A 24956-nucleotide genomic window follows, 5' to 3' on the forward strand; every position below is an offset into this window, starting at 1 on the left:
GTCCTTCACTACTCAGTCACATTGCAAGCAGAAAAAAAACAATCATACAGCGAACAGCATCAGCAATGACATTAGTGATTGATTCAGATGCATACACGCACAGAGTCCTGCAGCCACTGTTACCTCCCTCAGCTTAAAGAAACATTAAATTTCTCAATCAGTATGTGGATAGCCTGACGAGAGAGGGGGGCAAAACTTGACCTCCTCTTGGGAAATAAGGAAGGGCAGGTGACAGAAGTGTTAGTGAGGAATCACTTTGGGACCAGTGACCATAATTCCATTAGTCTTAAGATAGCTATGAAGAGCAATAGGTCTGGCCCAAAAGTTAAAATGCTAAATTGGGGCAAGGCCAATTTTGATGGTATTAGACATGAACTTTCAAAAGTTGATTGGGAGTCTGCTGGCGGACAAAGGGACGGCTGGTAAGTGGGAGGCTTTCAAAAGAGTGTTAACCGGGGTTCAGGGTAAGCACATTCCTGTTAGAGTGAATGGCAAGGATGATAGAAGTAGGGAACCCTGGATGATTCGGGATATTAAGGCCCTGGTCAAGAAGAAGAAAGAGGCACATGACATGCATAGGCAGCTGGGATCAAGTGGATCCCTTGAACAGTATAGAGGGTGTAGGAGTAGAGTTAAGAAAGAAATCAGGAGGACAAAAAAGGAACACAAAATTGCTTTGGGAGATAAGGCAAATGAGAATCCAAAGAGATTCTACACATACATAAAGGGCAAAAGAGTAACAAGGGAGAGATTAGGGCCTCTTTAAGGATCAACAAGGTTATCTATGTGCGGATCCACAAGAGATGGGTGAGATCCTAAATGAATGTTTCTCATCAGTATTTACTGTTGAGAAAAGCATGGATGTTAGGAAACTTGGAGAAATAAATAGTGATGTCTTGAGGAATGTACATATTACAGAGGAGGAGGTGCTGGAAGTTTTAAAGTGCATCAAGGTAGATAAATCTCCGGGACCTGATGAAGTGTCTCCCAGGACGTTGTGGGAGGCTAGAGAGGAAATTGCAGAGATAATTGAATCATAGACAGCCACAGCTGAGGTGCCTGAAGATTGGAGGGTGGCAAATGTTGTTCCTTTGTTTAAGAAAGGCTGCAGGGAAAAAACCTGGGAACTACAGGTCGGTGAGCCTAACATCTGTGGTGGGTAAATTGTTAGAAGGTATTCTGAGAGACATTTAGAGAAGCAACGACTGATTAGGGACAGTCAGCATGGCTTTGTGAGTAGAAAATCATGCCTTTCAAATTTGATTGAGTTTTTTGAAGGGGTAAGTAACCAAGAAGGTAGATGAGGGCAGTGCAATTGATGTTGTCTACATGGACTTTAGCAAGGACTTTGACAAGGTACCGCATGGTAGGTTGTTGAATAAGGCTAAATCTCACCTGATCCAGGGTGAGGTAGCCAGTTGGATGCAAAATTGGCTTGATAACAGAAGCCAGAGGGTGGTTGTAGAGGGTTGTTTTTCAAACTGGAGGTCTGTGACCAGCGGTGTGCCTCAGGGATCAATGCTGGGTCCACTGTTATTTGTCATTTATATTAATGATCTGGATGAGAATTTAGGAGGCATGGTTAGTAAGTTTGCAGATGACACCAAGATTGGTGGCACAGTGGACAGTGAAGAAGGTTATCTGGGATTGCAACAGGATCTTGATCAATTGGGCCAGTGGGCTGACGAATGGCAGATGGAGGTTAACACTGCTGCCTCACAGTGCCAGGGAGCCGAGTTCGATTCCCGGCTTGGGTCACTGTCTGTGTGGGTTTCCTCTGGGTGCTCCGATTTTCTCCCACTGTCTGAAAGGTATGCTGGTTAGGTGCATTAACCAGATCAGGCGTCGGAGTGTGGCGACTAGGGGAATTTCACAGTAACTTCATTGCAGTGTTAATGTAAGCCTACTTGTGACTAATAAGTAAACTTTTTTCTTTTTTTTGAGTTTAATTTAGATAAATGCGAGGTGATGCATTTTGATAGATCGAATCAGGGCAGGTCTTATTCAGTTAATGGTAGGGTGTTGGGAAGAGTTATAGAACAAAGAGATCTAGGGGTACAGGTTCATAACTCCTTGTAAGTGGAGTGAGAGGTGGACAGAATGGTGGAGAAGGTATTCAGCATGCTTGGTTTTATTGGTTAGAACATTGAATACAGGAGTTGGGGCGTCTTGTACAAGACATTGATGAGCCACACTTGGAATGCTGTGTACAGTTCTGGTCACCCTGTTATAGAAAGGATATTATTAAACTACAAAGAGTGCTGAAAAGATGTACTAGGATGCTATCGGGACTTGATGGATTGAGTTATAAGGAGAGGCTGGATAGACTGGGACTTTTTTCTCTGGCGCGTAGGAGGCTGAAGGGTGACCTTATAGAAGTCTATAAAATAATGAGGGGCATAGATCAGCGAGATAGTCAATATCTTTTCCCAAAGGTGGGGGGGGTCTAAAACTAGAGGGCATTAGGTTTAGGGGAATTTCACAATAACTTGATTGCAGTTTTAATGTAAGCCTTACTTGTGATTAATAAATTAATTTTAATCTTTAAATTAAGGTGAGAGGGGAGAGATTCAAAAGGGTCCAGAGGGGCATTTCTTTCATACAGAGGGTGGTGAGTGTCTGGAACAAGCTGCCAGAGGTAGTAGTAGAGGCAGGTACAATTTTGTCTTTTAAAAAGCATTTAGACAGTTATGTGGGTGGGATGGGTATAGAGGATATGGGTCAAACACGGGCAATTGGGAATAGCTTAGTGGTTTAAAAAAAAAGGACGGCACGGACAAGTTGGGCCGAATGACCTGTTTCCATGTGTAAACCTCTATGACTCTAACTAGAAGGGAGCACTTAACATGCAAAGCCGTTAACTGGATTGACGTATATTGCATTGCTCCTTAGAAGCAATGTGGAAATGGTACAGAATTTTAGGCCTTTATGTTGCATAGTTGTTCTGGTCAAATTTCCAGCATCTGCGACAATATGAAGAGTCGACACTGGCATGCTGAGCTGATTTGCCTCTTTTTACAAAATTCTATCATTTTCTTTGCCCATAGTGTGGGACTCGAATCATTTCTAGGGTTAATCGTAGCAGGTTTCCTTCTCTGATCTAGCAGTGAACTAAAAGTTTTAATGTTTGTTTATTTGTGTCACAAGTAGGCTTACATTAACACTGCAACAAAGTTACTGTGAAAATTCCCTAGTCGTCACACTCCAGCGCCTGTTCAGGTACACTGAGTGGGAATTTAGCATGGCCAATGCACCTAACCAGCACTTCTTTCAGACTGAGAGAGGAAACAGGAGCACCCGGAGGAAACCCACACAGACAAGGGGAGAATATGCAAACTCCACACAGACGGTGACCCGAGGCCGGAATTGAACCCGAGACCCTGGCGCTGTGAGGCAGCAGTGCTAACCACTGTGCCAGTAAAGATGGATATATCCTGGCGCCAGCCCACAAATTAATTCAAATTCACAACGTGCCTTCGTGGGGTTTGAACTCACGCCCTTCGCATCACTGGTCTAGGACCAGACCCACTGCACTGTACTGTGGCAATAAACCCCAATGCACAACTAGAGGTTAGTAACTTTTATTCTGTGGCAGTTGCAACCTGAATAAGGTCTATATGTCCAGCTGCTGCAGGGAGTTTCCTGAGAGACATTGTGCTAGCTTTTGATAAATCCTCTTGCCAAAGTTTCAAGCTTTGTTTTCTTTGATGCATGTCTTCCTGGTACATTTAGTCCCGCGTGTCTCTTTGAATGAATTGCCAACAGAAATTAAAAGCAAACTTAAGAGCAAGGAAGTCAGCTCTTCTTTACTGATTGCTAAACATTATAAGTTAACATAATTTCATCCTGCTCACTGTTAGAATAGTTAAGTTATCGCCAGCTATAAATTTCTATCAGGAAGCGTGTACTGTGCGGCCTTGTTTTGTTTCAGCTCGTATATTTTCTGTCCAAGTGCTTTCCTGCTGGATTATTGCTCCCATTACGTTGAGTAAATGTCTTAGAGAAGTCAAAGGAAGAGGATTTGTTTTGAAAAGAAGATTGCAATCAGCTATCAACTGATCTTTATCAGGTTTCGATCCCAAATAAAAGACTTAGAAAATGAAGCTGTTGCAGCAGTACCATGAAGATATTTTACATGTCCAAACAGTATTCTATCACCTTTCTTGGTTCCAGCATAGAGCCAGAGTACCTCCCATTGATTGCAGCATAGTAAGTAGTCTCACAACACCAGGTTAAAGTCCAATAGGTTTATTTGGTAGCACGAGCTTTTGGAGCGCTGCTCCTTCATCAGCTGAGTGCCTGGTCGCGGTGGCGGGGGGGGGAGTGTTTAACCATCATGCCCTGGCTAACGTGGTATGGGGCAGGCTTGAAACATCCGCCCTGGGCCACTCCAAGCTCTCCACAATTCTACATAGTTCCTTATTTATAGTGAATCAGTTGGTCAGCTGACTATTACATCACTCTGTAATTGGTTCCATGGTTTACTGACCCTGACATCTTGTTCCCATTGGTCACATTACATCCAATTCAAAGTTGTCACTGATTACTTCCTAACAAGGCAGCATGTATGGAGAGAGAAAGAGAGCTACTATTTCAACTCGATGATCTTTCACCTGATGATGAAGCATCGACATGGTTTCTCTCTGCACAGATGCTGCCTGACCTGCTGAGCGCTTCCAGCATTTTTTGTTGATGGACCAACTTGTCTTTTCCTGTTATCTTGTTATCTTGTCTTTGCCTAGTTTCACGAGCCAAGCTGATTTTAACTGTGAGGGTGTCTCAACGTGAGATGCCGGTTTGCAGTGGTGCATAATTTTGTTTTGGAACGGTGTGAGGAGTTACGTGAAACCATCTGTGAGAATAAACAGCCCAGCAACAGTATAACGATTACCCAAGACTATTTATTGTATTAAAGAAAAGACAAATGTACACGAACAGTCTCTAATGCTATAAGACAAGTAAATACCGGAAGTAATAAACATACACAATTTTATCGATAAATTACTCCTTGTTTTTAAGTTTATTTTTTAGTGTCACATGTAGGCTTACATTAACACTGCAATGAAGTTACTGTGAAAATCCCCGAGTCGCCACACTCCGGAGCCTGTTCGGGTACACTGAGGGAGAATTTAGCATGGCCAGTGCACCTAACCAGCATGTCTTTTAGACTCTGGGAGGAAACCGGAGCACTCGGAGGAAACCCACGCAGATGTGGGGAGAAAGTGCAAACCCCGCACAGACAGTCACCCAAGGCCGGAATTGAACCCGGGACCCTGGTGCTGTGAGGCAGCAGTGCTGACCACTGTGCCACCATTCTGTTTCAAACTATATCTACAATATCTGAACTCTGTAAGACTTCCCCATTCCCCAGACAACATCCACCTTAAACAAATCTGTAAGTCAGATCCAGCTTATAGTTACCACACAATATCAGGAGGCTGAATCAGTCTGGCAAGCATATTTGCCTGATCCAGTGAAAATAGGTAAACTGCCTTTACAAAGGTGTCTGTTCTCGCTTGGCTGTAAGACTTTAAAAGTGGCCTCGGCTGTTAGCTGGCTTGCTGTTAGATGTTAAACTTGCCTTCCTGTCAAATGTTAAACTGCCTCTCTTGTTTCTGCAAGGAGTTGGCAATTATACCCTGGTTTTCTCTTTGATTCTGCTTACTGTATACTGGGCAGTCTATGTCACTCACATACCTGACTCTCAAAATTAGCATCTGTATGCCTCCACTCAGGTTAACCGCTTCCTGATGATGGGGCTAATTATATCTGATCTTATTTAGATGTCTGCTAATCACATTACTTGGAAAATTCCCTTTATAAATTCTGGGTTCTGCTGTTAGCAGGCAACTCCATGACGCAATGAATTGTTGATAGAGAATGTTACAGCACAGAAGACGATTCAGCTCATTGTCCCTTTGTCAACTCTTTAGAAGAGCGATCCAATTAATTCCACTTCTTCTGCTCTTTCCCAATAGTCCTGAACATCTGTTCCGCTTTAGGTATATATCTCATTCTCTTTCTTAAAGCTGCATCCCAGGTCATCGCAATATGCTGTATTAAAAAAACATCTTCCTGCCTCCCACTCTGGTTTGTTTGCAAATTACTCTAATCAGTGTCCTCTGGTTTACAGACCCTCCTGCCACTGGAAATAATTTGACACTTGAATTGACCGATTAGTGAGTAGAGGGGTTGAGTCTTGCTATTCTTCTGTTGCAAAGGAGTCTGGATTTGGAAAGGAAAGGGTCCATGTGTTTGATGCAAGGAATCTGTTGAGAAAAAAATTAATATGCTTGAAAACACACAGCATCTGGCACAAGCTCTGATTATTAACAAGAAGTAACCAACACATGATCTCATGCAGCTGGCAGCATTCAGGTTGTGATCAGTCCTAGATGACATCAACATATTACACTTAACAAATTGGTTTGTGTAATTTCCCTCAAGACTGGCTTGTTAACAGGCAGAAGATTCCGGCTTTTAATTTAGACATGATGTAGGTGACAAAATGGATTTTGATAATAAGATGTGGTGAAAAGCGCAATATTCGAGACACAAATTCCTTTGGTAAAGGAAGAAGTGGGCAGTGGAATACAGACAGGGAAGGCGACAAAACGTCCGGTCAAATCTTGTTTGTGTCTTGGAGGACTGGGTGGTGCACCGATTAGTTCACTGTATTTTCACTTGCAATTGGGCTCAAGTCCCGGTCAGGCGAATGGAATAAACATATCCTTTCTCCATCCAGCTGTAAGGCCTGCTACAAATCAGAGTAGGGTCAGTCTGCCCCTGTGAAGTAATAGGTGGGAGCTAATGAACAGCAAGGAAAAGCAGAAGATCTGTTATTTTTGGTTGACTCTGAAAATGAAAGAGTTGCATTTCTGTAATACCTTTCACAACCTCAAGAATGACACCAAAGCATATCTCCTGTTGTGAAGTAAGAAATGTTCCAGCTAATTCACACACAGCAAGCTCATGCAATCAGCATTGCGATAATGACCATCTGATCTGTTTGTTTTATTCAATGATGTCGATCAAGGGATAAATATTAGCCAAGAAACCAGGAGAACTCCCTTTCCCTATTTTGAGGTGGGACTGGAGAATTTTTTCATCCACCTGAGAGAGTACTCAGTTTAACGAGCCCGCCCACATCCCTTCTGAAGTTCAGATACAGAGCAGCATCAGTGGAGACTAATTAAGAGGAGTTGTGCAAGGAGACTGAGCAGAATGAAAGCTTGAAAAATCGGTAATGGTATACTAATGTGTATATTTCTTTAGTAGGACGTAATTTGGTCTGACTTTGGGTTTCCTGGCAGAGATGGACGGGACAGCACACTTTGGATTGGCAGTGAAGCAGCAAACACGCCCTGTCACCTTGATTCCTACGGATGCAATCTGGTGTTGCAAGTGCAAGGAAGGTATAACTAAGTTCATTTTAGTTGGCTTTCCCCTGATTACAATAGTTACTTGCTACTTCCCCTTCCCATGCTACTCATAAGTTGCTGACTGACCTGGCAGGGAAAGAGTTTCCTCCTCTCCCCAGTCCCTCCCCAACATTGCAATGTCGATAAACGGCAAATAGGAAGACCTGCACTGTGGTTTCCCCAGGTAACTTAGTGGGTTATTTAAAAAAACAAGCAGTGCACAGTCTGTAAAGCCTAAATTCAATTTCTGTTTGTTGCTAAATTAGCCAAACATCGCCAGAGTCCTGGGTGGAAACTTACAGTTACCCTCAGCGCCTCAGAAGGAAGAAATGAAAGACTTGCATTCATAAAGCAAGGCCTCCCAAAGTGCTTTCAACCGATAAAAAGTAATTTTGAAGTGATTGTTGCAATGTTGGAAACATGCAGCCAATTTGCAAGTGGCAAGATCCCACAAGCAGCAATATAATAACGACCGAATGATCTGCTTTAAGAATTGCTTTGAAGAACCGGGCAAGAGATTAAGAGATTCTCTTTTAATGCAGAGGTTGGTTAGTGTGTCGAATTTCCTACTAGAAACAGCAGTGGAAAAAGAATCCACAGTAGTTTGCAAAAATGAACCGCTGTAAGAAAAGATTAAAAGGACCAAGTAAATGGATCTAAGTGGACAACTCTTACAGCGATGTACAGCACAGGAGCAGCAGGCTCACTGGACTCCTTCTGTGCAGTAAGATTCAATGATTCTAAACCCACACGTCCACTATAGCTTTAGCAGGGTTTGAGGCATTGCCAACAGCACAGAAGATTTATCTCTCCATAGTCAGATACTAGTGTTGAATCCTGTCCAAAATATGTTCACGACGTAAATTAACAAAATTAAATGTATTGCACTAGTGCCAGTTTTCACCTGGTCAACCTATGAGGCAAGGTTTGTGGCTGTGCTAATTTTAATGCATAATCATTGTAAAAGCAAAAATTAACATTTCTACAGATTTCCTCTTTGCTGCTCCACTTGCTACTTGCTCTAATTAACTGGTGTATGTATGCAACCCTAATACCCAAATCAATTCACATTTATCCATCACCCCAGTGCTTGCTGACCTGTGTTGGCTCCCATTTAAGCAATGCCTCAACTTTGCAATTCTCATCCTTCCATTCAAATCCCTCCACGACCTCCCCCTCCCTATCTCTAAAATTTCCTTTAACCTGAAAATTCTCTGAGCTGCTCCTCTATTTCTGGCCTCTTGAGTATCTCTGTTTTTAATTGCTCCACCATTGGTGGCTTTCTTTCAACTGCCAAGCCCCTACATTTAGGAATTCCCATTATAAGCCTCAGTGCCTCTCTACCCCTCATTCCTCCTTCAAGAAGCTCTTTGAAACTTACCTCATTGACCAAGCTTTTGGCCATCTGTCCTAATATCGCCTTAAGTGGCTTAGTGTAAAAGTTTGCTCTGTCAAGCTTCTATGAAACTCCTGGAGATATTTAATTATGTTAAAGGTGCAATATAAATACAACTTGATGTTTATGTATTCTCCCCAAAATTAATAAAATGTGACCTAATTGAGGCTATACTCTGAACACAACTCCATCAGTGTTCCTGAAGATATGCAATGTGTCTAGATTTAAAAAGACATGACCAGAACTTTGAGGATTCATCAATCCGGGAAGACTGCGGTTCTTTGGAATAGAAAGTCTAAGATGAGACCTGATAGAGGTGTTTAAAACTAGAAATGGCTTAAACAGGTGCATTCTTTAAAACAAAATTATTTCACACGACATTGCTGTCACTAGCAAGTCCAGCTTTTAATGACACTCCGGCCCCTTTTGAGAACATGGTAGTGAGCTGGCTGGGGGAGGAGGTGTGGAGTTCCAGATTTCCAGTACCCTTTGTGTGAAGAAAGGCTTCAGTTCTAATTTTATAGCAATGAACCTTTCCTCTGGACCACCCCACCTGAGGGAATAGTTTCTTTCTGTCTATCTATCCTATTAAATCCTTTTAATCATCTTAAACACCTCAATTAAATATTCCATTAATCTTCTACACTCAAGGGAATACAAGCTTTATTAACATTATTAATTGATCGCAATTACTGTGTTAGACATTCAAGCAAGTGGATGCTGCTATAGAAAAGAGTATTTGAAGCTTTATCACAATTTTGGATGCCAGTTTTCCCTCACTCAAGCGAGAGAACGATCTGATATGAAAGCAAACTACTTTGAATGCTGGAGATCTGAAATAAAAACAAAGCACTGGAAAAACTCATCAGGTGTCTGGCAACATCGGGGGAGAGTAAAACAGAGTTAATGTTTTGAGTCCAATACGATTCCTCTTTGGAACAATTCTGAACAAGACTCGAAACAATGGCCTATAATTTCCTGACACCAGCATTGGATTTTGGGGGGGTACCAAAAGATGCACTGGGGAATCCCCCTCGCAACTTCCCACGTAAGCATTTTTTTCTTTATTCATTTATGAGACATGGGTGTCGCTGGCTAGGCCAGCATCTATTGCCCATCCCTAGTTGCCCTTGGAGGGCAGTTGAGTGTCAGCCACATTGCTGTGGCTCTGGAGTCACATGCAGGCCAGACCAGGTAAGGACGGCAGATTTCCTTCCCTAAAGAACATTAGTGAACCAGATGGGTTTTTCTGACAATCGACAATGGTTTCACAGTCATCAGTACATTCATAATTCCAGTGATTTTTTTTTTTGCTGAATTCAAATTCCACCATCTCATGCGGCAGGATTCGAACCCAGGTCCCCAGAACATTAGCTGAGTTTCTGGATTAATAGTCTAGCGGTAATACCACTAGGCCATCTCCTCCCCTTGCATGGCAACTGTCAGAAGCATTAACTTCCCAAGGACAATTAGTGCTGGGAACCATCCTACGAAATGATTTAAATCATTGTGGATCCAGAACTGGCTTGCCTGCAGAAGGCAGAGAGTGGCTGTGGAGGGGTCTTTCTCTGCATGGAGGTCAGTGACCAGTGGAGTGCCCCAGGGATCTGTTCTGGGACCCTTGCTGTTTGTCATTTTCATAAATGACCTGGATGAGGAAGTGGAGGGATGGGTTGGTAAGTTTGCTGACGACACCAAGGTAGGTGGTGTTGTGGATAGTTTGGAGGGATGTCAGAAGTTGCAGCGAGACATAGATAGAATGCAAGACTGGGCGGAGAAGTGGCAGATGGACTTCAACCCGGATAAGTGTGTGGTGATCCATTTTGGCAGATCCAATGGGATGAAGCAGCAGTATAATATGAAGGGTACCATTCTTAGCAGTGTAGAGGATCAGAAGGACCTTGGGGTCCGGGTCCATAGGACTCTTAAATCGGCCTCGCAGGTGGAGGATGCGGTCAAGAAGGCGTACGCCGTACTGGCCTTCATTAATCGAGGGATTGAGTTTAGGAGTCGGGAGATAATGCTGCAGCTTTATAGGACCCTGGTTAGACCCCACTTGGAGTACTGCGCGCAGTTCTGGTCACCTCATTACAGGAGAGATGTTGAAGCCATTGAAAGGGTGCAGAGGAGATTTACAAGGATGTTGCCTGGATTGGGGGGCATGCCTTATGAGGATAGGTTGAGGGAGCTTGGTCTCTTCTCCCTGGAGAGACGAAGGATGAGAGGTGACCTGATAGAGGTTTACAAGATGTTGAGAGGTCTGGATAGGGTAGACTCTCAGAGGCTATTTCCAAGGGCTGAAATGGTTGCTACGAGAGGACACAGGTTTAAGGTGCTGGGGGGTAGGTACAGAGGAGATGTCAGGGGTAAGTTTTTCACTCAGAGGGTGGTGGGTGAGTGGAATCGGCTGACGTCGGTGGTGGTGGAGGCAAACTCGTTGGGGTCTTTTAAGAGACTTCTGGATGAGTACATGGGATTTAATGGGATTGAGGGCTATAGATAGGCCTAGAGGTGGGGATGTGATCGGCGCAACTTGTGGGCCGAAGGGCCTGTTTGTGCTGTGGCTTTCTATGTTCTATGTTCTATGTTCTATAATAACTTTGGATGGTTCTGCTACGGTAACGCTAATAGTTACTCAGAGAAACTTAGAAGAAGTAAAACCACTTCTAACATCAGCATACCTATTTTAAATACCCAGACAGTTTTCTGCCCCCCCTTGGGACTTCCCCACTCCCTCCCCACAACTAATTATCCTGCCCCCATGACAGTATTCCCCACTTCCTAAACCCCCATGGGATTTTCACTGGCTGGCCCCCACCCAAATGGAACCAACCTCCCCACCCCACCCCCACCAACTCATGGGCCTGACTCTCATTCCGACCCCATACCCATTGGATCCCCTGACCTCCGATCATCCCCACACCTGACTCCAACCCACCCAACCACCCAAATCTCAACCACTTACCTTGGATACTTACCTTCTCCCTGGCCTGTCAATTTCACTGGGCTCTTTTTAAGCTTACCTGCTTTACAACAGTCAGCGCAGTAAAAAAAAAAGGGGGCACGGCCTCCCTGAATCTGCAGAAGCTAGACTGCGCTCTACCCTGTGATGACTCTTTTATTATAGCCTCCAAGTAGCTCCTGCCATCGGAGCTTTCAGCACAGTTTTCAAGAGCGCCCAAATGCGCATTAAAGTCTTATAATTCGAGTGGGGCCATTGCTTTCTGACACTAGTTGGAAGTTTTGACTCATTAACTTTGTTTCTCTCTCCACAGATGCTGCCAGATCTGTGGAGGTTTTTCAGCACTTTCTGTTTTTACATGAGGAAACATTCTGCTTTGTTAGAAGAGTGCGCTGGGTTGCATTACAGATTTAACTAAGTTGTATACAATCTGCTTGGTTTATGTAATTTCTCCAGGGCTTCAAATTCTCATTTTTCAAGATTCTGAATCTGTTTCAACTTCAAATGTTTTGCAAGTAGATGCGTCGTAAATGACTGCATCTCTGAGGAAGCTTTGGCCATGTCCCATGGGCATATGGGAGATACATCTGGACTCCTGTTGTTATAGAACAATCCTGTTACTTGCTCTGTCCAAAAGGTTCGGTAATTTGATTTTGGTTGAACAAAAGTAGGGACGAAAGTTGCTGAAGTTGGACCACAATCTAAAAAAACTCATCTGTTGTTTGTTTGAATGAACTGGCTCGGTACAACTTTGGAAGATGACTTTGAAATCAGATAGGGATCATTTTTTTCGAGTTTAACAAAAAAAGTTTATTTATTAGTCACAAGTAAGGCTTACATTAACACTGCAATGAAGTTACTGTGAAAATCCCCTAGTCACCACATTCCGGCGCCTGTTCGGGCACGCTGAGGGAGAATTTATCATGGCCAATTCACCTAACCCGCACATCTTTTGGGCTGTGGGAGGAAAACCGGAACACCCGGAGAAAACCCAAGTTGTCATGGGGAGAACGGGTAGACTCCACACAGACTGTGACCGAAGCCGGTAATCGAACCTGGGTCCCCGGCGCTGTGAGGCAGCAGTGCTAACCACTTATGTAACCACTTATGAGTTATGAGGTGGTGAATAAAATAAAGACTTGTTCCTGCGGTGTGCAACAATGTCAACCCATCTACTAGACCTGTCTCTTGAGCCAAGTCTCGAATGAGTTTGGAAATTTTGGCAGAGATTTTTAAGTAGTTTTATCCAGGCTTGGTTTTGTGACTGAGTTGAAGTAGTCCTCGCGAATATTTACTGAACTGCAACAAGGCTTGGTGTAAGCTGAGGCAGTGGAAGAAGGTCTGAATACATTTTGGGCTGCTGATATTTACCACTTAGATCATTTACTATTTTTGCTTGCTTCATGTTGCAATCATTATAAGAGTCAAAATAATAGGAGGCAAGTATTTTTTACGAGCCTCTCTGACAACCTGATGTAACATTCTCTCCCATTCATCCTCTTTCACCACCAAAATAATATATTTTATTCCCAGTTCCTTTGGTCTTGCACCATTACCCCAGCTGAAAGGTGAGTCATGTATCTTGGTTTATCCCTTCCCTGACAATATACCTTAATTTTAAAAAGACCTGCAATTTATGGTCGAACTCCTGTCTCTTGGATGAATTATTCCTTTACTGTAAAGGCAATTTACTGAAAATCAACAGCTTTTAGCAATTATCTCTTCAGTTCAGTGACAGGATGGTGCTGTGGTTTAGAGTGTTGTCAATTCACTGTTGAGATGTGGATTTAAATACAGCCCAGGGTAATTGGCCGAAGGTTTCCCTGATCTAGTTTGCTGTATGTAAAATGTACTTAGGACACCCTTAAGTCAGAAAATAGTAAGCATGGAGCCACAGCACAAAAATTGCTGTAATTTGACACTCAAATTGTCAATCATACTCAGCAAGTAAGGTGTGGGCGGTGACAGTAAGATCACTAGGTCTTCTGAGGATTTGACTCCAGAACAAGAAGGAGCGATTTACTCAGCGCGATATCTGAGCTGGAAGTCTTTGATGCCAGCACTAGATGCTCAAGTAAAGAAGCAATATAAGAACATAAGAAATAGGAGCAGAAGCAGAGCATGTGGCTTCTTAAGCCTGCTCTGCCTTTCAGTACGATTATCACTGATTTTGTGCCTCAGCTCCTTTTCTTGCCCCCTCCCCATATCCCTCGATTTTCTCTGCGATCAGGATCTATCAGCCTTGAATATACTGAACAATGGAACATCTGGGGCGCCACAGTGGTTAGCACTGGCACCTCACAGCGCCAGGGACCTGGGTTCGATTCCCAGCTTGGGTCTCTGTCTGTGTGGAGTTTGCATGTTCCCCTCATGTCTGCGTGGGTTTCCTCTGGGTGCTCTGGTTTCCCCTCTCATTCTGAAAGACGTGCTGGTTAGGTGCATTGACCCGAACAGGCACTGGACTGTGGCGACTAGGGGAATTTCACAGTAACTTCATTGCAGTGTTAATGTAAGCTTTACTTGTGACGAATAAATAAACTTTAACTTTATCTGTAGCCCTCTGGGTAGACAACTACAAAGATTCACAGTCACCTGAATTTTTCAAAATTCTCACCTTATTCCTAAATGATCAGTCCCTTATCCATGTGTCCCATGTCCTAGATTGCCCAGCGAGGGGAAATACCATCTAGTGCCTACCCTGTCTAGCCCCTTCAAAATCTTGTATTTTTCAATGTGATCACCTCTCTCCTAAATTCCACAGTGTTTGCGCAGCCTTTTGTTATAGGACAACTCTGATCCTAGCGCCAACCTCATTAACCTTCATTGTACTTCTTCCAAGGCAAGTATATGGAGACCAAAATTGCATTCAGTACTCCAGGCATATGGGATACTTGTGTTCTGTGCCTGGGCCAATGAATACAAGGGCTTGCAATCTGGAACTCACTGCCTGGAAGAGTGGCAAAAAAAGTTTCATAACATTTATAATTACTTGAATAAGCCATAATCTACAAGGGTACAGACCAAGATCTGAAAAGTGGGATTAGACTGGATGGCTGCCTGCTGGCCCATGCAGACATTATAGTTTAAATGGCCTCCTGTGCTGCAAGTTTCTATGCTTTCTAGGCATGGTCTCACCAGAGTCCTTGTTCTTGTCCTCCAGCCCCCTTGCAATGAAGACCACCATACTATTTGTCCTCCTATTTGCTTGCTGTATCTGCATGCTAACTTTGTGCTCCTTGTACCAAGTATAAATTTCATGCCTCTGCTTTTCTATTCTCATGACCAAAATAAATAACCCTACACCCTACATTTTCCCCACCATATACAACATCTGTCACCTTGACGCCCGATTACTTGACCTCTCTACATCTTTTTTGCAACCTCTCTGTGTCCTCTTACATAGTTTACATTTTCACCAGGTAACATCAGAAACATTGATACATTAACCCCTGCCTCTTCGTCTTGAGTCATTAATATAGATTGTAAATAGCTGAGGCCCCTGCAATTACCCTTGCTGGGCACCCCACTAGTTGCAGCCTGTCGATTTGAAACTATTCCATTTATCCCTTCTCTCTGCGGATATGCCCTAACCCTACTATTCACTAAAAGTTTGTTAAAAATCCAAGTTTGGTTTGTTCCTTAAAAAAATGACACAAGAAATTTAAATGTATATTTCGATTGGGGGGAATGGGGGACAGGACAGAATTGCAGGTTCCCATTGATGTTGCTGCGGTGGAGAGATGCCAAACAGAGGTCAGGTGCCTCTTACAGGGATGGAAGGACAATTGAGTGACTATCCTGGAGTCAGAATGGCTCTAACCTTAGTGGAGAGTTTGCCACCAGCTGGAGAATATGTACAGTCTGAGAGATAGAGTGATTAGTCTTAAGGAAAATACCTTTTTAAGTACTATACATGACGTTTTTCTCATTGAATTAATTAAGGAAAGTTAAAATGTATGTATTTACAGAAAGAAATGGCATCTCTTCCCTCCGGAAGGCACCTCCTTCCTGTATCCCACTCGAATTCCTTATGAAGAGTCCAGTATATTCAGTAGTGTGAATGTGGTCAACCCAGATTTGGAGCGCTTCCCTCGATTTCGTGGAGTTCAACCACATGTTGTGACTTTGCACCCAGGAGAGGTAAGATTGTGAACTTTGCTAGAATTTTTTGGAGGAACCACGAGTAAGCTATTCAGCCTGTTCTGAAATTCCATTAGATCATGGCTTGTTGAATTATTGTTGTGAATGATGCATTGCAATTCATTTCATTTCTCAGTTTTAGCCCCGAGACCTTTGTTCATGCCTTTGTTAACTCTAGAACATCCCAATATCCTTGTGACTGGCCTTCCATCTTCTATCCCACATAAACTTGAGCTTATGCCAAACTCTGCAATCTATATCCTCACTCACATCAAGTTAACTTCATGTGTCACTCCTGGAAGCGCTTCAATTTGAACACCTTCCTCCTTGTTTTCAAATCCCCCCCATGGCCTTGTCCCTCCTAATCTTATCTCTCCGAGATCAGTGCCAAATTTTACAGTGTGCAATATAAATGCAAGTTGTCGTTGGATTATCTTATGATGTTTAGTGAGTAGTCCTCATAGAACCAGTGTCTTCAAGAGAGGGAAGGGTTATTTCAAATTGTTTTCAGGGTCTGGATAACACAGGCAAGGTCCCAATTGTCTCCCATCCCTAGAATGTGATAGTGGATATCTTCAGAGGACTTTCCTTGGGTGCCAGGAGCACTCCAGTGTCAATCAGTGACACTGATATTTAAAAAGTTGTTTATAAGTTTATTTATTAGTCATAAGTAGGTTTACATTAACACTGCAATGAAGTTACTGTGAAAATCCCTTAGTCGCCACATTCCGGCGCCTGTTCGGCTACATGGAGGGAGAATTTAGCATGGCCAAAGCACCCTAACCAGCACGTCTTTGGATTGTGGGAGGAAACAGGAGCACCCGGAGGAAACCCACGCAGACATGGGGGGTGAATGCGCAAACTCCACGCAGACAGTGACCCAAGCCAGGAATCGAATCCAGGTCCCTGGTGCTGTGAGGCAGCAGTGCTAACCACTGTGCCACTGTGCCGCCCCAGTAATGAGATGAGGAGAAACTTCTTCACTCAGGTTGCTGAACCTGTGGAATCCTCTACCACAGAAGGCTGTGGAAGCCAAGTCACTGAATATATTAAAGAATGAAATAGATTTCTAGACTCTAAAGGGACTCCAAATGATATTAAGGGATTATGGAGAGAGCATGGGTGTATGGTGTTGAGATGGAGGATTATCCATGATCATGTTGAATGGCGGAGCAGGCTCAAAGAGTCGAATGGCCTATTCCTGCTCCAATGTTCTATGTTACTATAATATTATTAACTATTCCTTATGTATGAAGTGGGGAACAGGTGTTGGTTGTATTTCTCCTCATGGGAAGTGGCACAATATAGCTGCTTGTGCTCGATTAAAAGTCCATGTGGAATTCTAATCAGTTCTTTCATGTTTTTCCTGTCACCCTCACAACTTAGCATGGAAGTCCTCATCACCTCTTCAGTTGAAAATGGGTCATTCAAACCAGATCAAGTGTTGTTAAGATATGCGTGAAAGAGTAGGGCATTCAGCCTGCTCTGCCATTCGATATGATCATCTGCCTCAGCTCCACTTACTGGCCTATTCCCATATCCCTTGATTCATTTAGTATCCAAAATTATTTTGATCTCTGTCTTGAATATGCTCACTGACTGTCATTCACAGTTCCCTGGGGCAGAGAATTCCAGAGATTCACAAGACATAACGTGAAGAAATTTCTTCTCGGCTCAATCCTAAATAGATAATTCCTTTTTCAGAGATTCATTAGAGACTCTCCAGCCAGGAGAAACATCCTCTAAGCGTCTGCTGTGTCAAGCTCCTCAAGAATTGTGTGTTTCAGTGCAAGCCCTCATATTGGCGTAGACCTTTAGGAATATAAGCCCAGTCTGCTCAATCTCTTCTCAAAGGACAATCCTGTCATCCCAGGAATTAGTCTATTGAACCTTCATTACACTCCCTTTAAGGCAAGTATATAATTCCTTAGGTAAGGAAACGGGCTAGATTTTTGTTTTCCAATGGAGGTATGAATCAGGTCTTGAAACCCTGAACTTAGTTTTTATTTTCGGGAAATTCAATTTTCCTCTGCCTTTTTGACTCCACACAATTTTGATGTGGCCTTTTGCAAAATGCCTACGCACCTCTTCTGAGGTTAAGGTCCCCATTGTGAGGAGCACAGGAAAATTACATTTCTTTCTCTCAATTTTCGCATGCTAGTATGTTTTTTGGAAGCCCTAAAAAAAAAACCTCCTCAAGAGAGTTTGTGATCACTGGGGGAAAAGCTTGCTGAGGAGTCAGAAGCATCCTAAATGTTAAATGTAAAATGGCTTAACACTTTCAAATTATTAGATGCTGGACTGTAATGTATTTTTTAATACAGTGATTCATCAAAGGGTTCTGTCCTGCAAAGGTAAGTTGACCCTTAAATTGACCACCATTCTGTAAATATTGCTATCAATTACAATACTTTTTCCATTGAAGAAAGTGCCATAATGCATTAAAATGTTAAAACAGAATGTCCTGTTAGCCTCTTGTTTTGTGATGTGATATAAATTGACTGACAGGTCTGACAGTTTTCTTTTTAAAAAGCTTCTGAAAAAAGTTGCAAGAAATCTCTTTCCCTGCTTCTTTCCTTTGATTGACCAGCACTCTGCTTTGAAATGGAATTGGGGCACTATCCTGTTCTGGCAGTTTCAAGCAATAGTTTTGACAGCTGTAGCCAATATGAATGCTTGTTTGGGTTGCAAAAGCTAATAATGGCTTCAGTTGAACAGATGATATATTGATCCAAGAACGATTGAAACTTTGAGGCTATAATACGAGTAATATGCCATTGTGGTTTCTTGTTTGTTTACAAACCTAATGGGCACTTAAAGAGTTAGAATCTTTCTGCAGCAATGTAGTTTTTTCTTTGCATTATCAATGATAGTGAAAATTCAGGCTTTATTAGATTGGTAGAGATTGTTTCCAGTGATTTTGAAGTAACTCTAATTGCTATTCCTCGGCTCCTGATGATGTACATGGCGCAGAGTGTATGAGTGGTTATGATTGGATGATCTGAAAGGACCTGTGGTGGGACGGGATGGCATGGGTGACCTGATGCTACATGGGGTGGACATGGGAGTTGGCATGGGCAACCTGAAGGGGCATTGGGTATCATGGGGGCAATCTTGGGGGATGGTGGCAAGGGCATTCTAAGAAGATAGTAGGTTGCATGGGGGACAAGCATGGGTGACCCGAAGGGCATGGGGTGGCAATGATGATTTGAGGGGGCCTTGGGTGGGATCGGTGAGATGGTATACCTGAGAGTGCATGGGGTGGCGTGGGTCAACTGAGACGATGTGGTGTGATTAGGTCATAAGGGGAATGTGTGGGAGGGTGATAGAGATGAGGGGTGAAATTTAAGAGACCTTTAATTGATATTGGGACTTAGGTTACTTGGTTGGAGAACTGAACTAGACCTTCTAACTGGCCTACCTCCGCACCCACGCTCCTCATGAACTCAATCACAGTTTTCAAAATGCGTTATGAATCTGATTCCTTTGGGGAAAAACGAAAATCCTGGGCAAAGCTATATGTGCGTTTCGGAATGCACAAAACCATGCAAGTTGTATTTTCCTGAGCTCTTGGGAAAATCTAGCTCCAGGACTCTGTAGTCCTGCAGGTGTGACCAAATCTAGCATTTAAATTGATATTGCACCACATGGTGTACTCACTCGTTGAGCCCAGAATCTGTGGTGCAGTTAAATCATCTTGTCCTGATTTCACTTTGTTTTTAGTCTGAAGTTGGCTTAAAGATCACAGTAATATTCAATATTTAGATTTATTATGGCTTTGAACACTGTTGTTGACCTATCCAGAATTTGGGACCATGACAAGAAAGACAAAATATCTTTGAGAAAATCTCCACTGTCTGCATTTTTTTAATAGTATTGAAATAGGCCAAGACTGGACCAGAGAGAAAGTGCAGTTTAAAGAGATGTCTATATGGCTGAGTGATTTTTATGTTTGAATATTCTCACTTTGTAATACAATTATCATTGTTCAAACAGTATTGTTTAGTATGGACCAGGCATGACAACAAAGACCCCAAACATTGTATGGTGAAAGCAAAACTGATTAAATATTGGATATGCTCTGAGAGCGCACATTCTGCTTGGGCAGAGGTAGTTATTTTATTTTTATGGCAATGCTGAAATCGATTGGGAAAAGTCAGTTTTGTTGCGTGAATTTTATTATGATGCTACTCTGCGTCAAATGTTGGAATCTGGTATGTATGCAACTCATAATAGCTCAGAACTTTGGCTTCCCACCAAATAGGTGAGAGCTCAATCTCGGGGTTGCATTAGTTTTAATTGAATGCCTTTTAGTTTCTAACAAAATTCATATGGGCTTGGATCTTACAGTTGATGAAACTGTCAGAGTTCATCCTGAATACCCTGGGAAACTGACAGCAACTTTAGGATGGCGTAAACACAAAAAACTAGAAGTTTTTTTACAGTGTGTGACTGGCTGAGCCAGAACTTATTGCCATCCCTAATTGCCCTTGAGAACCACTGCCTTGAGGAATTGGTGTAGCTATACCCACAGTGTAAGGAGTTCCACAATGTTGACCAGTGAGACTGAAGGAACAGTGATATCGTTCCGAGTCAGCATGGTGTGGGACTTGGAGGGGAACTTGCAGCTGGTGGTGTTCCCTGCAGGTGATGGTGTTTCTGCCGCCCTTTGAGGTGGGAGGTGTCGCAGGTTTGAAAGGAGTTGTCGAAGCTGCTGCCATGCATCTTGTGAATGGTGCATATTGTTGCTATTCTGCGTCAGTGGTGGAGCGATTGAGCGTTTAAAGTGGTGAATGGGTTGCCAATCAAGCGGGCTGCTTTGTCCTGACGGTGTCCAGCTTTCTGAGAGTTAATGGAGCTGCTCTCATCCAAGCAAGTAAAGGATGTTCCATCTCACTCGTGACTGGTGACAGGCTTTGGGAAGTGAGGAGGTGAGTTACTCGCAGCGGAATTCCCAAATTCTAATCTGCTGTTGTAGTCACAATATTTACATGGCTATTCCAGTTCAGTTTCTGGTCAATGGGTCCAGGATGTTGCCAGTGAGGAATTTAGCAATGGTAATGTCATTGAATGTCGAGGAGAGATGGTTAAATTCTCTCCTGTTGGAGATGGTTATTGCCTGGCACTTGGGTGGTGCGAATATTACTGCCAGTGATTCCCTGATCCTTCACTGAATTGACATGAACTTCCACACTTAGGTAGTCATTGTCGCTGTAAAAACCCTTCAAAAGGTCATGTTTGTTGAATGAGGCATAATTTAGCTTTGAATAATAAACTAAGTCCCAATTATTTCTGAATGGCCTCGCTAGCCCCAAAAGTAATTTTATTTTTGTACATTGTCAAATTTCTCCATTTCTTTTACACATTAAAATGTTGTTAAGTTTGATTGTTAGTTCAGCTTCTACCACAACTTCGTGTAACTCCCAGTCTTTATTTCACTTCCCATAAAATTATCAAAAGTGGATGATAGAACTTATCTTGTTACCTCCTGGTTTGCTGTCTGTGTGAATTCTTCAGTGTGATTGGCTGCTTTATGACAAGGGCCAGGAGACGTCCCATCGCTAGTGGCAGAATGAAATTCACATTGAGAAAGGTGAAATCCATGCCTCACAGGGTCTTTGTAGGCAGCTTTTTTTGAGATTGACAGTGAATGCTGTCGTTTTGCTGCTGACTGCAGAAACTGTGTCATGGAAATAATACACATTATACTGAGCTTTGTTTTGATTTGAACTCCTCAAATTGCCCCTTCAGTCATGCGTACAATAATATTCATGGAGCTGTTGATTCCCTTCAGTGATAAGAGAGGCAAAGCTTGTTCTGAAAACTTGGGAGTCCAGTGCCACCTTTTCCATCCATCTTTGCAACGTTGCCCTTGGCTCAGTATAGTTTAGATGCCAGTGAGCACCAACGTATAGAATCCTACAGTGCAGAAGGAGGCCATTCAGCCCATTGAGTTTGCACCATCCACAATCCTATCCCCATAACCCCATGCATTTAGCCTAGCTAGTCCCCCTGACACTAAGGGGCTATTCAGCACGGCCAATCCACCTAACCCTAGCATCTTTGGACTGTGGGAGGAAACCGGAGCACCCGGACGAAACCCACGCAGACATGTGCAAACTCTACACGGACAGTGATCCAAGCTGGGAATCGAACCCTGGTCCCTGGCACTGTGAGGCAGCAGTGCTAATCCTTCCTCAACTATATAACCAATGGCATTGGTGCCTATCAGTCAAGGGGGTGGGGGTTAGGGAGGGGGTGATTGCAGCAATGAAAGCAAACTTGAGAAATTGGGTCTTGTTATCTGGAACTGAAAAGGTTAAGCAGTCTTCAAGATTTTGTGGTGCCTTGATAAGTTGAATTGTATCCACCAGTCAGTGGAAAGGTGGGCACGGATAATTGGAAGAATGGAATTTAGATATCTCTGACATATACTGCTGTTCATTCAGAATCCATGGACAGAGCACTGCAATACGGGATGGGGGCCTGTAAAATTCACCGGGTGGCTTTCCTGCTGCCTGCTTTCTCACCGCTGACCTGTCAGCCATTTTACAAGAGAAGGGTGAAACTTGGTGCTTTTGCTTCAAGTACCCAAGTATGAGGCCAGCAGAAAAAGGTCAGGGACCGGGCGGAAACCCGGCAGGTTAAACTGCTCTGGCAGGAAAGTAGAGTAGAGGCATCGCCTCCATCACTGGTACCTTTTTGCACCCCCCCCCTCCTCCTCCAGATGCCCCCCCCCCCTTTCCTCCAGATGCTCCCTCCCCCTGTTAGCTTTTCTAACCTAATCCTCCTCCTTCAGTCCAGGGTCTCTTTGCGACACTGTCTTGCCTCCTATCCGCCATACTCATTTGTACTTAGAATCTGGATTCCTAACCAAGACTTTTCTCACAACCTCAGGCTAAAGGGATAATCCTTTAAAACAGAGATGAGGAGGAATTTCTTCAGCCAGAGAGTGGTGAATCTGTGGAACTCTTTGCTGCAGAAGGCTGTGGAGGCCAGGTCACTGAGTGTCTTTAAGACAGAGATAGGTAGGTTCTTGATTAATAAGGGGATCAGGGGTTATGGGGAAAAGGCAAAAGAATGGGGATGAGAAAAATATCAGCCATGATTGAATGGCGGAGCAGACTCGATGGGCCGAGTGGCCTAATTTTGCTCCTATGTCTTATGGTTATGGTCACACCCAACATCACTTTAATGAAAACACTGATTTTCTGGCCATTATTCCACTGCTGTTTGTGGGAGCTTGCTATGCACAAACTGGTTGCTTACAGTACAGGAGGAACAACACTTCAAATGTACTTTGCTGGCCCTAAAGCCCTTTAAGACTGCTTGCTGTTGTGAAAGGTGTAATAGAAACACAAGTTCTTTATTTCCAGAGGGTACTTGACTGAAAATTTCAGATATTTTTCCAGCAAATGTGAAGTTGAAAAATTATGTGCACAGAACCAGAGAACAGACTCGCATCATTTGATTCATGTTAGCATGTTTTCACTCCCTGAAGGCTCAAAGCTAGAGTTGGTGTGGGAATTGAAAACCTCTCAGAAATTATAGAATCATAGAATCATAGAATCATATTTAAATTCCAGCACAGAATTAGGCTATTTGGCCCTTGTGCTTGTGCTGGTTTTTAAACTGCAGCTACCCAGCCCATTCTTTGTTCTTGTAAAGATGCAGTAAAGCAGCTGTCCAGTGCTTGCAGTTAAGGCACATTAGTGCGATGTATGATGATACTGTACCTTTAATAAATATATTTATATCACATTTCTTGTAAGGAGTATGTTTAGAATTCAGATTGGTTTTGCAGGTGCTGATTTGTCCAGGAAAACCTTTAAGTTAATAGCTGGGAGCACAAGAGAAGTACTAATTTTAGACCTGGAGTGTTTCTTTTAGCAGAGCTAATGCATTTGTGCTTACTTCGATTCCCCCCTGGGGTTTCAGAGTAGAGTTTTAATTAGGTTGATTGAGAGTCATATGATTAATGGGAGGAGCTAAGCTTGCACGAAGGAAAGATTTCAGTTTCAAGCAGTCGCCAGGACTGCCAGAAGAAAGCAGTTTCTGAAAAGACCTCTCTGGTAACTTAAGTCATAGCAAGTATGCCTGTGATTTGCTAACTAATTATAAAAGGGGGGGTTTAAGTCTATAAGAGAAATATTGCTTCAATTGGAATTCATAGCAATAAGTTAGCAGTTAAGACTTGTGCCTTGTCATGTTTAAGTACTGTACAATTGTTAAAGGTTAAGCTAATTTGTTGTAGTTAAACTGTGTTGTTAAATAAAGATTGTTTTGATAAAAGCTTCCTAGTTTGCCTGTAGAATCATGCCTGGAGTGAAACACCTTATTCTCACACTAATGCCAAAATAGCAAATTGTTGTGGTCTAGTCTGGCTTCAAAAATACCTTGATGAGAAGTCACACGACACCAGGTTATAGTCCAACAGGTTTATTTGAAATCACAAGCTTTTGGAGTGCTGCTCCTTTGTCAGGTGATGTCGCCTGAAAGCTTGTGATTTCAAATAAACTATAACCTGGAGTTGTGTGACCTCTCATCTTGTCCACCCAGTCCAACACCGGCATCTCCACATCATAATATACCTCAGGGTTTCTGACCTGGTACCCGAACAGATGGAATGAATTAGTCTTTACTTTCTCTTTGGCCTGTGCTATACCTGACCGTTTGATGCCACATTGAGTGAAAGAAGTAAAAATCCATAAGCTTCATAGAATCATGCAGCCCAGAAGGATGTCATTCGGCCTTTTGTATCTGTGCTGGCTCACTGAATGATATGTCCAATTAGTTCCACTCCCTGCTCTTTCTCATAACACATTTTTTCTTTTCAAGTGTACACTCTATTCCCTTTTGAAAGTTACCATTAAATCTGCTTCACCATTCCTCCAGGCTGAAAGCCCAATTTTGGAATTTTTGTTAATTATCTTAAATCAAATGCTTTGGTTATTGACTCTGCTGTCAGTGCATAGAGTTCGTAGAATCATCATAGAATCTCTACAGTGCAGAAGAAGGCCATTCGGCCCATCGAGTC

The 24956-nt window shown here is 42.9% G+C and overlaps 1 protein-coding gene across 6 annotated transcripts in view; it reads left to right on the plus strand.

Moving 5' to 3' along the window:
- Window positions 1–24956, plus strand: part of hspbap1 (hspb associated protein 1) — a 90960-nt gene that overhangs the window by 38562 nt on the left and 27442 nt on the right. For all 6 annotated transcript variants that reach the window (XM_078227883.1, XM_078227886.1, XM_078227887.1 and 3 more), the window contains 2 exons: window positions 7279–7415; window positions 15748–15919. In XM_078227883.1, the coding sequence (XP_078084009.1) occupies window positions 7279–7415; window positions 15748–15919 (309 nt within the window). The remainder of the gene's footprint in view (window positions 1–7278; window positions 7416–15747; window positions 15920–24956) is intronic.

The sequence above is a fragment of the Mustelus asterias genome, chromosome 14, assembly GCF_964213995.1.
Source record: "Mustelus asterias chromosome 14, sMusAst1.hap1.1, whole genome shotgun sequence".
In the NCBI taxonomy this organism is placed as follows: Eukaryota; Metazoa; Chordata; class Chondrichthyes; order Carcharhiniformes; family Triakidae; genus Mustelus; species Mustelus asterias.